The 13,460-nt window shown below is 40.8% G+C and overlaps 1 protein-coding gene across 3 annotated transcripts in view; it reads left to right on the top strand.

Moving 5' to 3' along the window:
* The window catches only part of TENM1 (teneurin transmembrane protein 1), a 794,660-nt gene that overhangs the window by 714,878 nt on the left and 66,322 nt on the right, over positions 1-13,460 (top strand). For all 3 annotated transcript variants that reach the window (XM_025431163.3, XM_049107241.1, XM_049107240.1), the window contains one exon: positions 3,753-3,907. In XM_025431163.3, the coding sequence (XP_025286948.2) occupies positions 3,753-3,907 (155 nt within the window). The remainder of the gene's footprint in view (positions 1-3,752; positions 3,908-13,460) is intronic.

The following is a 13,460-nucleotide window of genomic DNA, read 5'->3' as shown; positions in this document are numbered from 1 at the left end:
AAGAAATGAAAATATGTACATATAAAATATACCTAGATGCACTAATAAAACATCTGTCACACAGCCCCTCAAAGACTTTTCTACTATTTCCTTTTCCACTCCAAACATAAGTATAACTCAATCAAATTTATTTAATTAAAGAGTCTCAAGAAAAACAGAACCTGCTGGAATTTTGGCCACAATAAAAGAAATCACTACACAAATATATGTAAGGAGAATATCCTACCATCAGCGAAATAAGCCCTGAAGGCCAACAGTGAGTACTTAATAAGCCTCATCTGTGGAATTCAACTGACATGAACAGAGAGAGAGAGAGAGCAGTTCACAGTATTTAGAAGTAAACAAAAATTAAAAGTGGAAAGCCAGGGCACCTGGGTGGCTCAGTAGTTGAGCGTTTGCCTTTGGTTCAGGTCGTGACCCGGGGTCCTAGAATCCAGTCTCGCATCAGGCTTCCCGCAGAGAACCTGCTTCTCTGTCTGCCTGTGTCTCTGCCTCTCTTTGTATGTCTCTCATGAATAAATAAATTTTTTTTTGAAAAGGTGAAAATTCATGTAAAGTCCAGGATTATCCTCCCTAGATTAGTACACACTTTACCCTCTGATAGAGATGAGAAATGTAGTGGTCAGAGCAACAGAATTGTCCTCCCTAGTGTCCATATAAAGATGTAAGGACTTCCCCAAACATACTAGTTTGTCGGGACACATTTATTTCTTTATACCTTTTGTAAATCTGATCCCATTTTCAAGGGATTAGAATCTCTAAATGTCCTGCGTCCTACTTAGAGCAACACTTTCCTGGTATACTCCTCTTAGTTTCTGTGCACTTAGGTTTTTTGTACTTTGGCCTTCACAGAACTTGGCACAGTGACATGCAGTATGTATTTGGCAAATAATCCATGATTTTAAACACTTCAAGTGGAACTACTCTCAGCCTTTCTCTCTCCAGACTTGAGTCTTGATTTTTTTGTCCATCCTCTTATCACAACGAAATTTTAAATTTCATACTCACTGATATTTTTTTAAAGATTTTATTTATTTATTCATGAGAGACACACAGAAAGAGAGGCAGAGACACAGGCAGAGGGAGAAGCAGCCTCCATGCCAGGAGCCTGATGTGGGACTTGATCCTGGGACTCCAGGATCACACCCTGGGCCAAAGGTGGCACTAAACCGCTGAGCCATCCGGGCTGCCCTCACTGATATTTAATAAAGAGATCAGAGAAGGTAATCATAGGCCTGCCACAAAGCAGACCAAATACTAGGCATTCGAGAAACTGATTTTGCCCCCCCCACAAAAAATAATGAAAACAGAGGTCCCTCTTGATTCATCCTCAATCCAAATATTCTGAAGTTGTAAGAAATGCTCATGTGCCACCATCCTTTGACCTGCTCAATCTTAAAAGTCTTTTTAAAAACCTCCCTAAAGGTCCTTATGCATCTACAAATGAAAAAGGGACTTAATGACATGAACTTCCCCTTGTGCAGACATGCTGGTTTCCTTGAAGAAGTCTCCAGAACATAGATGAATTTAGAGGTATTCAGGAAATATTAAAATGAATCTGTAACTTTTCCAGATATTAAGGATTAATACTTCATGAAGAACATCAGGATTAATCAAAATGCACTGTAAAACCAAGTCTTAATATTAACCTCCTGCCAATAAATTAGTTCATCTAAAAGCAGTTTATTAAGTTGGGTTTATAAATTGGCTTTAAGTTCACTCTTTACCCAGAAAATGATTGTGTGTGTGAATGTATGTGTGCACAAGCCAAAAGGACATGCTTGTTATCACAGATGTTCCTAACTTTAATATACATTCGGTGTTTCACAAGGTCTGGATAAAGGAGAGAGAGGAAAAGACTAAATTGTAGACAGGTTTTAAAGTAATGCCATGTGGTTATTTTCAAGAGCACTATCAAAAGCACTGAGGGAAGCAGGAGCTGAGCCATATGTTCTTTATATGTGTCTGACACTTTTGAATGTATTATTTCATATGATATTTATAACAACTTAGGCAAAGAGTAACCAACTCATCCCAGTTTGTCCAGAACTGTCCCAGTTTTAAAACTGAACCCTGCCTCAGTCCCAAACGGAGACAGTTGGTCACCTTAGCTCAGATAAGGCAGTAGACAATGTTCTGAGACCAATTTCCAGCATGGATGGGGGATCACCCCACAGCACTAGCAAGGAGTTCTCTGATACCAGCTGTGTAATCTATAGTTTCACTCAATTCTGATGCTATCTACCCAGAGAAAGTGTCAGATCTTACAGACTAAGGGCTCAGTCCCACAAAACTGCCCCCCACACACACACACACAAACACTCCAGATGCCAATCTCAAGTCCAGGTTGTCACCTGTGCTTCTGGATGACCAGCTATAGACTGGAGGTCCCAACAGCCCCTTCCTTGGGTTCAATTAATGAGCTAGAGGGGCTCACAGAACCCACAGAAGCCTTTTACTAACTAGATCACTGATTTATCATAAAAGGATGTAAGTCAGGAACAGCCAGATGGAAGATACACACAAGGCAAGGTATGTGAGAGAAGGTATGAAGCTTCCCTGCCCTCTCCAGGCACACTGCTCCCCCCAGATCTCCATGTGTTCGCCAACCTGGAAGCTCTCCAAAGCCTGTCCTTTCAGATTTTTACTAGAGGCTTTATTATATATATATGATTGACTAAATCATTAGTCATTGGTAATTGAACTCAGTCTCCAGCCCCCCTCCTCTTCACAGGGGAGTCTGGGGGCGGGACTCAAAGTTCCAACCCTCTGTTCATAAATGGTTCTCCTGGTAACCAACCCATCTTTAGATGCAGTCCAAAAACCACCTCATTAGCATAACAAAAGACACCTTTATCACTCTTGGCATTTTGGAAATTTCCAGAGTTTTAGCAGCTTTGTGCTAAAAACAGGGACGAAGGCCAAATATATATTTCTTATTATAAATCACAATATCACAAGCAGATAATCTTTTCCATATTTTACTGAAGAGGAGGCTAAAATTTAGAGACACGAATGACTCAAAATCACATAGGAGTTGTAAATGATGTGTTCAGTATTAGAACCCAAGCCTTGTAACTGCTATTATATATTTTCCAAAACACTAAGCTGTAATTAACATAATGTGTAAAAACTACTGTGAGAATTTTATTGGCTTTCATTTTTTTCTAGAAGTTTAACCATTCCCTTTGTGACACTATAATTTTGCTCTCCAAACTCCTCTTAATAAGTAATACAGAGAAAAAACTCAGTCCAGTTTATCAGAATTATTACAGAGTCTCTGTGGGTTGAGTGTGAATTGATGAAAATAACTTTAATGCTTTCCAAGTCAGTTATTTCTAATGCAACTATGAAAATAAGCGGTGGCCTATGCATCTGCACCCTAAAAGAAATGTAAAATACCCTGCCTCCCCTGTCTTTTCTCATTTGTCTTAAAGAAGATTTTTTTTCTATGTGTGTGGCGGGGGGGTAATCAAGTATTGGGGGGGTAGCAATGTAAAACTAGACAACACAAAATAATTAGACCTGGCTTTATTTCCTCATGTTACATTTTATCATTTCTTCTCAATACACAAAGAAGCAAATGTGTGTCCGAACAAACCTCTCCCATTACTGTCTTGTCTGTGCTGAGCAAAATTGAATCCATATGTCTTTAAAATGCTTTTCCATTTCTGTGGCTTCTTTCAAAATACTGATCTTGGTGCAAATGTGGCCCACTAGACTACTAATGCTCATTTGCTCTTTCCCAACAGGCATCACAGTTGATAGGCATGGATTCATTTACTTTGTGGATGGGACCATGATTCGGAGAATTGATGAGAAAGCTGTGATCACAACTGTAATCGGCTCAAATGGTCTGACTTCCACACAGCCCCTGAGCTGTGACTCAGGAATGGACATCACTCAGGTAGGCACCGCTGCTTTTCAAATGCTATCACCATTTGGCATCATGGAAATGGATAACAATTTTCTCATACAGAAATTAGGTAGAAAGGAAGCCTGGTGTATCTGTTATAACATCAGATAGCCGAAGTTTCTCTTTCTGTAAGTTACTTTTTTTTTTTCCTCAGAAAAACTCACTTGGGAGTAATGCTGGTGGAATATTGGCATTAGAACAGGAGTGAAGGCTCTGAAATTTGAATCAATTGGAGGGCAAGGCCAGTCTTTATTGTGTATTTTCTGAGATATATAATTTCATCATTTTTATTTTTTTTTAATTTCATCATTTTTAAATATTACGTATGGTAACTCACATTCAGAAAAGCACTGAGGGAAGTCCTTAGAAATCGTTTGTAATGCACATGTGAGCATGACTTGTTATTCATGTGTATGTAAACAGCTATCTTTAGGGCATTTGGAAGTCTTAAGTAGAAGCAACGTCCCCTCTGAGATCTATTTTACATTTATTTAGGAAAGCTCTTTGTCAGAACAAAGGGGAAAATTCAGCGTAACTTTCAGCTGAGTCGAAAATTCTGATTTTACCACAATTGTAGAAAATCGGGATTAGACATGTAGAGAGATTACAGAGCATCCAGCACAATTCCAGCACCCTGTGGGCATCTTCCTTAGTCTGCAGACACAAGAGGTTGGTATGTAAAACGAGAGAAATAGACTAGACAGTCCTCTAAGGGGCTTTCGCGCTCTACTAGTCCATGAATCTGTGACTGGTGAAATAGATTATTAGATCATCTTTTTAAATGAATTAGAGTAGAAGTTGAGAATTTTAGGATTGGTTAGTGAGTGTATCAGAGAGGGTGGTTTTGGCTTCAAATAATGAAACGTATCAGGATGAGCACTGGGTGTTACGCTAGATGTTGGCAAATCGAACTCCAATAAAAAAATATGCAAAAAAAATGAAACGTATCTAAATAGTTTCAACAATAGAGTCTCCTGATCTCACACAGTGAGATGATCAGAGGTAAGAAAGATGTCAGTGGATTTCCTTCTTGTGTCACACGGAGAAGAATGGGGTCCACTGCCCTTGCCTCCACCAGTCACTGGCAAAAGGGGAAATGGGATCACCAGAATGGATTCAGACCCTCTGGAACTGGGTCACCTTCCCTAAGCATATTGCCACCTAATTCTTTTTTTTTTTTTTTTTTTTTTTTATTGGTGTTCAATTTACTAACATACAGAATAACACCCAGTGCCCGTCACCCATTCACTCCCACCCCCCGCCCTCCTCCCCTTCTACCACCCCTAGTTCGTTTCCCAGAGTTAGCAGTCTTTACGTTCTGTCTCCCTGCCACCTAATTCTTGAACCAAAATCAGGCTTCTCTTGGCAAGGAATGGAGGACTGCTGCATGGGCAGGCAACCGGTGATACCCTCCACACTCAGGACATTCCTGTTGTTTCATTCCTTGTACCACCTGAAACCTAGGATCACAAGGTAAATTAGGTAAACACATCATCCAGAAACCTTGGTCTATTTTCCCCTCTTATCTCCATCCCCCAAACATACATACGGCTATAAAATACTAGAAATGTGCCTATCTAGGGGGCTTCTTCTTCTCTCCGTGCCCCCACCTCACCCCAGAAATGCAGAAAGTAGTCAATTATAGTCAACTACAAAAATAAAATGGAACTGGGAAGGCCTGGAAAACTGGCCCAATGAATGAACCATTCTTCAGAGAGATTTGAGTGGATCAGGCTGTCAAGTTGTAGAGCAGGCTAACTTTCCATGATGCAAAATCCCACAGAAGGCAAGGAAAAGGAGCATTATTTATGGCAGTAAGGAAGGGTGTGAATGTGTTTCTGTGGAGGAGGGGGACGAAAGAGAGAAGATGCACATATATGATTCACTTGTGAGATATTTTTAACTTAAAATAGGACACTTAGTATTGCAATCAGTCAAGTCTAAACAACTTCTCTGTTTCTGTGTGGAAAATTTATGCTCAAAAGAGAATTCTTTGTCTAAATAGAGCAAACATATGATCCTCATCACCATAAGAAGGGTTCTCTCGCACATGGCATTTGCTGGCCATAATTGCCACAATAAATGCTACCTATCCCTTTCAGGCAGAGATGTAGAGTGTAGCCCATTGAAAAGGAGCCCTGGTAACCAAGAAACCAAATCACATTTTCCCTATGGCATTTCATTCCAAGCCTCAGTTTCCCTGATGGCCTCCCTTCCCTTTACACAACTTCAGCTTTGGATAAACAATAGTTTTGGGGCACCTGGGTGGCTCAGTCAGTTAAGCATCTGACTATGGCTCAAGTCATGGTCTCAGGGTCCTGAGATCGAGCCCCGAGTCTGGCTACTTGTTCAGCAAGGAGGCTGCTTGTCCTTTTCCCTCTGCCCCTCTCTGCAGCCCATCCTGGCTCTCTCAAAAAAGTAAATAAACAAAATCTTTTAAAAAGAAAAAAAACAGTAGTTTTGGGGATGGATAGGGAGTTGAGTGAGGCAGGGTGGGAGGTGGGTATTAGAAATTAGCAAGACTGGGAGAGAAAGCAGGCTTCGTGTCCAAATTATTTGGCAGCTTTCTTTGCAGCTTATTTCCTGTTCTGTTCTTAAAGCACCCTAAAGAGTAATTAGAATTTTTCCTCTTAGGCTGGCACAAAACAATGAGTCTGTAATGATCTCTACCTCAGTGTCCAGATTATGACCCTCCACCTTTATTAGGGGTCTGCTTCTCATAATCCCATTCCCTTAGTCTGGAATTATCTCTGCTGCTCCAGATCCCATTCCCCATCCTCCTCACACCTCACCTTCTTCAGGGCACACTTCCCTGATGGTTCTAATCCTCACTGTTGTTTGATTCTCTTGCTAAAATTTAGTGTCACCACATTCAATATGTAATCTGTTCTCTTGTCAAACTGTATCCAACTAGTCTGCCAAGGTGGACTATATGTTCTTTGGGCATGCATAGCATAATGCTCAGCAGGCACAGTTAACAAGTCTACCAATCCCAAAAGGACAGTGTGGTGCAAAGTATATGGAAAAGTAGTGAGAGATGAAGTTATAGGTAAGTGGGGACGGCAGGGCAAAGTTTTATCCAGTGGACAATGGGGAGCCAAGAATAACATTAAGCAGAAAAGTACTTTTTAAAAATATCATTCTAGCTATTGCACAGAGAATTGAGTGGAGGGAAATGGTGTTAACAGGCAGGGAGACCACTTCAGAGGCTGTTAAAGTAATATAGGTGTGATGGGGACAAAACATACATATAAATGATCAGCACCTTGTCAAAAGACTTCTGTACAAATTAAATGGCTTTGCAATGTTTTTTGGATGTTCAGATGATGTTTCTTTGGGACACAACTCTGCTGACACTGACCATGAAGCTGCTCAGCTTTATGCAGGTTACAGAGGCAAGCAAGGATAATGGCCAAACTTAAAGTATCAGCAGTATGGATTAAGAAACCTAGACAGATTAGTGAAACTTTGATGCTGAAATCAAAGAATTTGTTGAATGGACTTAATTTTTGTTTTTTGTTTTTTTGTTCCTTTGTTTTGTTTTGTTTTTTTACACAACAATTTTTTTTCATTTTTTTATTTTTTATTGGTGTTCAATTTGCCAACATATAGAATAACACCCAGTGCTCATCCCATCAAGTGCCCCCCTCAGTGCCCGTCACCCAGTCACCCCCACCCCCCGCCCACCTCCCTTTCTACCACCCCTTGTTCATTTCCCAGAGTTAGGAGTCTCTCATGTTCTGTCTCCCTTTCTGATATTTTCACTCATTTTTTCTCCTTTCCCCTTTATTCCCTTTCACTATTTTTTATATTGGACTTAATTTTTGAATTATGGAAGTATAGGTATGATAGTACCATTCTCTGAGATAAGGAATATAGGAAGAGAAGAAGCAAGAGTTGAATGATGGGCCCAGTTCAGGACATGTGGTGCCGATGCAGGCAAATATATCTTGCAGGCAACTGGAAATGGGTCTAAAGTTCAAGGCCTGAAATGGAGGATGATTTGGGATTATCAATCCACACATGGTAACATCAAATAGGGCAGTGCATGAGATCTTCCAGGAAGGGTACAGAGATGGCATCAAAAAAAAGTGTAAGACCAGACTCCAAAGGCTCAAGAGAAGGCTGAGGAGTGGGAGGCCACAAAGGACACTAGACGGAAAGACCTGACCAGTAGGAGGAAAACCAGGAATGTGGGCAGTCAAAAAAGCCAAGGGAAATAAGCTTTTAAAAAGGAAGGGAATGGTTAATAACAACTGCTGCTTTAGAGGTCACATAAAAGAAGCTGAGTTTTTTTTTTTTTTTAAGCCATTTGGTTTGACAGCATTCGTGACTTTGATAGGAGTGCCTGTGGTAGAGTGCTAATTAATTGGAGTAGGATTGCAGTGGTAGAGTGGGAGGTGAGGAAATGGGGAAAGTGAAAATAGATCACTTTTTTGAGATACTTGGCTGGGAAGGGGAGGCTCTGGCACTAAAGTAGATCAGCCACCAGGTGTGTGCAAATCAGCACCCAGATGTGGCAGAAGTGGACAAAGATGGCGAAAGCCGAGTGAACTCAGCTGAGTGAGCGCACAGAGTGTTGACCAGGAGGCAGCCAGTGTGTGGCACAGCTGCCCAGATGCTCAGCCTCGATGGCCAGGGTTTGCCCCATCTATTTAGACAGCTGTGGCAGATGGGGGACCTGTGTTTTCCATGACCATACTTAAGAACATGGGCTGTCTTCAGCCAGAAGGAAGAAAGCGGAGTCGGGAGCTTCATAACACCTTCCAAGAGCAAAGCCCCAGTTGTTTCTAGTCATACTTACAGTGATCCAGGTGAGCTTACACAGTGCTCAGTTTCATATTTCAGTACATCAAAATATATTGATGGGTGGAGGTGGAGACAAATGTCTACATGAGAGCACACAGAGTCTGCTGACAGAAACAGGAGAGAAAACAGAGGCCTTGCAGCATGACACGAAGATTTGAATCAGACCTTATGTGGAGCTTACTGACTCTAAGACTGTGTGGCAGCATCATACATTATCAAAAGGCCTTACAGAGTCCCCACTTGTTGAAACTTTTAGAGCAAATGTTGGATAGCAACAATCTATGACAGCTTGAAATATAAGCCTCTCTAGACTCAGGGAAATGAACCAACTGTTTTCTCCAAGTCCCCTCCAACTCTGAAGGTTGCTCTACAGAAATGTAACCCAACTCCTCAAGTTCCTTGTTACTTTCCTGCATTTCAAAACCAAAAGGTCCTCAGCAGGGGAAGGTTCATCCATGGTAGCATAGTACCTTTGGAAACTGAGAAGTGATGTGGAGAACATTCTTTCTCTTCCTCGCTTTTGACTTCTGCACTTTTCTGAGGCAAATCTGAACCCTGGGAAGAATTAATCCTCAATAGCCTTCCCTAAACTTCAGTAAATCATGATGTCCTCCCTATAGTAATTCTAACTGTTTAGAATTACTACCATTTATTAAGCTAATATTTATTAGCTACCATTTATTAGGAGCTTACTATGTGCCAAGAACTATGCTAAGCATCTTATTCACATTGTTCCATTTTGTTCCATTTTATCTCCACAACCCAACCACCCTTGAGAAGTAGGTATAATCATCTCCAGCTACAGAGGAGAAAACTGGTAGTCAAAATTATGGATTGTGCTATGACCATGGAGTTATGAAGGGATACAGCCAAGATTCAAGCACAAGTTTTCTGACCCCCAGTGTGCATTTTTCCGACTTCTACATTTTTGGTGACAATCAGAAAATGACCAAATATCATTGTAGTTAGTGGGTGACAAATGCTGTTTGGTTGAAGGATATGCTATTTATTCACAGAATGTGTGTTTAGTGGCACTTAGGAAATAGTTTAATAAAAACCTAATCATCTCAAGAAATGAAATTTGCTTTGACAATAAAATCAGCCATTTGTTCAAAATCAATATCCTTTTTTGATTTACTGAAATGTGAAACTGAATTCTCAGTATAACTGAAGCATAACTGCCCTTTGTAAGCACTGCTATAAACAACTAGGCCCTTCACTTCAGAAGATGAGTTGATTATGAAGAGATTGGGCTCTTTATTTCCGTTGCTGCTTTTCAATCATCCTGCTCTGGTAACTCACTTCCATCTCATGCCTGACTAGAATGGAACTGGGAGTTAGACAAAGTCTCTTGGTGTGATAGCAAATTTGAGAGCTAATATTCGATAAAGGAGGAAAGACTATCCATTGGAAGAAAGACAGTCTCTTCAATAAATGGTGCTGGGAAAATTGGACATCCACATGCAGAAGAATGAAACTAGACCACTCTCTTTCACCATACACAGAGATAAACTCAAAATGGATGAAAGATCTAAATGTGAGACAAGATTCCATCAAAATCCTAGAGAAGAACACAGGCAACACCCTTTTTGAGAGCTGACTTACTCCCTAGAGCCCATCTAATGCTCTCCCAAAATTAGCCCAATAGCAGATACACAAGGAACATGGACATTTTGTGTGCATAGACAATGCAGTTGACCCAATGTCCATAAGACATACACTTTCAGGTGTTTGTCTACAGTTTCCAATATATAACCAGTCCTTTCTAAATTTTTTTTAATTTATTTTTTATTGGTGTTCAATTTGCCAACATATAGAATAACACCCAGTGCTCATCCCATCAAGTGCCCCCTCAGTGCCCGTCACCCAGTCACCCCCACCCCACCTCCCTTTCCACCACTCCTTGTTCGTTTCCCAGAGTTAGGAGTCTCTCATGTTCTGTCTCCCTTTCTGATATTTCCCACTCATTTTTTCTCCATTCCCCTTTATTCCCTTTCACTACTTTTTATATTCCCCAAATGAATGAGACCATATAATGTTTTTCTTCTCCGATTGACTAATTTCACTCAGCATAATACCCTCCAGTTCCATCCACGTTGAAGCAAATGGTGGGTATTTGTCGTTTCTAATGGCTGAGTAATATTCCATTGTATACATAAACCACATCTTCTTTATCCATTCATCTTTCGATGGACACCGAGGCTCCTTCCACAGTTTGGCTGTTGTGGACATTGCTGCTAGCAACATCGGGGTGCAGGTGTCCCAACATTTCACTGCATCTGTATCTTTGGGGTGAATCCCCAGCAGTGCAATTGCTGGGTCGTAGGGCAGGTCTATTTTTAACTCTTTCAGGAACCTCCACACAGTTTTCCAGAGTGGCTGCACCAGTTCACATTTCCACCAACAGTGCAGGAGGGCTTCCCTTTCTCCACATCCTCTCCAACATTTGTGGTTTCCTGCCTTGTTAATTTTCCCCATTCTCACTGGGGTGAGGAGGTATCTCATTGTGGTTTTGATTTGTATTTCCCTGATGGCCAGTGATGCAGAGCATTTTCTCATGTTCTTGTTGGCCATGTCTATGTCTTCCTCTGTGAGATTTCTATTCATGTCTTTTGCCCATTTCATGATTGGATTCTTTGTTTCTTTGCTGTTGAGTTTAAGAAGATCTTTATAGAACCTGGAAATTAGCCCTTTATCTGATATGTCATTTGCAAATATCTTCTCCCATCCTGTAGGTTGTCTTATAGTTTTGTTGACTGTATCCTTTGCTGTGCAAAAGCTTCTTATCTTGATGAAGTCCCAATAGTTCATTTTTGCTTTTGTTTCTTTTGCCTTCGTGGATGTATCTTGCAAGAAGTTACTGTGGCCGAGTTCAAAAAGGGTGTTCCCTGTGTTCTTCTCTAGGATTTTGATGGAATCTTGTCTCACATTTAGATCTTTCATCCATTTTGAGTTTATCTTTGTGTATGGTGAAAGAGAGTGGTCTAGTTTCATTCTTCTGCATGTGGAAGTCCAATTTTCCCAGCACCATTTATTGAAGAGACTGTCTTTCTTCCAGTGGATAGTCTTTCCTGCTTTGTCGAATACTAGTTGACCATAAAGTTCAGGGTCCACTTCTGGATTCTCTATTCTGTTCCGTTAATCTATGTGTCTGTTTTTGTGCCAGTACCACACTGTCTTGATGACCACAGCTTTGTAGTACAACCTGAAATCTGGCATTGTGATGCCCTCAGCTATGGTTTTCTTTTTCAATATTCCCCTGGCTATTCGGGGTCTTTCCTGATTCCACACAAATCTTAAGATGATTTGTTCCAACTCTCTGAAGAAAGTCCATAGTATTTTGATAGCGATTGCATTAAACGTGTAAATTGCCCTGGGTAACATTGACATTTTCACAATGATAATTCTTCCAATCCATGAGCATGGAATATTTTTCCATCTCTTTGTGTCTTCCTCAGTTTGTTTCCGAAGTGTTCTGTAGTTTTTAGGGTATAGATCCTTTGCCTCTTTGGTTAGGTTTATTCCTAGGTATCTTATGCTTTTGGGTGCAATTGTAAATGGGATTGACTCCTTAATTTCTCTTTCTTCAGTCTCATTGTTAGTGTATAGAAATGCCACTGACTTCTGGGCATTGATTTTGTATCCTGCCACACTGCCGAATTGCTGTATGAGTTCTAGCAATCTTGGGGTGGAGTCTTTTGGGTTTTCTATGTAGAGTATCATGTCATCTGCGAAAAGGGAGAGTTTGACTTCTTCTTTGCCAATTTGAATGCCTTTAATGTCTTTTTGTTGTCTGATTGCTGAGGCTAGAACTTCCAGTACTATGTTGAATAGCAGTGGTGAGAGTGGACATCCCTGTCTTGTTCCTGATCTTAGGGGAAAGGCTCCCAGTGCTTCCCCATTGAGAATGATATTTGCTGTGGGCTTTTTGTAGATGGCTTTGAAGATGCTGAGGAATGTTCCCTCTATCCCTACACTCTGAAGAGTTTTGATCAGGAATGGATGCTATATGGGCAGCCCGGGTGGCTCATCGGTTTAGGGCTTGCCTTCGGCCCAGGGCATGACCCAGAGACCCAGGATCGAGTCCCACATCAGGCTCCCTGCATGGGGCCTGCTTCTGCCTGTGTCTCTGCCTCTCTCTCTCTCTCAAGAATAAATAAATAAATAAATAAAATATTTTTTTAAAAAAGGAATGGATGCTGTATTTTGTCAAATGCTTTCTATGCATCTATTGAGAGGATCATATGGTTCTTGTTTTTTCTCTTGCTGATATGATGAATCACATTGATTGTTTTACGAGTGTTAAACCAGCCTTGCATCCCGGAGATAAATCCCACTTGGTCATAGTCATTAAGAAGAATAATCTTCTTAATGTACTGTTGGATCCTATTAGTTAGTATCTTGTTCAGAATTTTTGCATCCATGTTCATCAGGGATATTGGTCTGTAATTCTCCTTTTTGGTGGGGTCTTTGTCTGGTTTTGGAATTAAGGTGATGCTGGCCTCATAGAACGAATTTGGAAGTACTCCATCTCTTTCTATCTTTCCGAACAGCTTTAGTAGAATAGGTATGGTTTCTTCTTTAAATGTTTGATAGAATTCCCCAGGGAAGTCGTCTGGCCCTGGACTTTTGTGTCTTGGGAGGTTTTTGATGTAACCAGTCCTTTCTAAATGTTCACTGGATCTTCTGTATACTTCCCAGCGGTTCCCAAAAGCATCCATTTGTCAAATGGTCC

Source organism: Canis lupus, chromosome X (genome assembly GCF_003254725.2).
Source record: "Canis lupus dingo isolate Sandy chromosome X, ASM325472v2, whole genome shotgun sequence".
NCBI lineage: Eukaryota > Metazoa > Chordata > Mammalia > Carnivora > Canidae > Canis > Canis lupus.
Note: the sequence above shows the minus strand (reverse complement) of the source record. Positions and strands in the feature narration are given on the sequence as shown.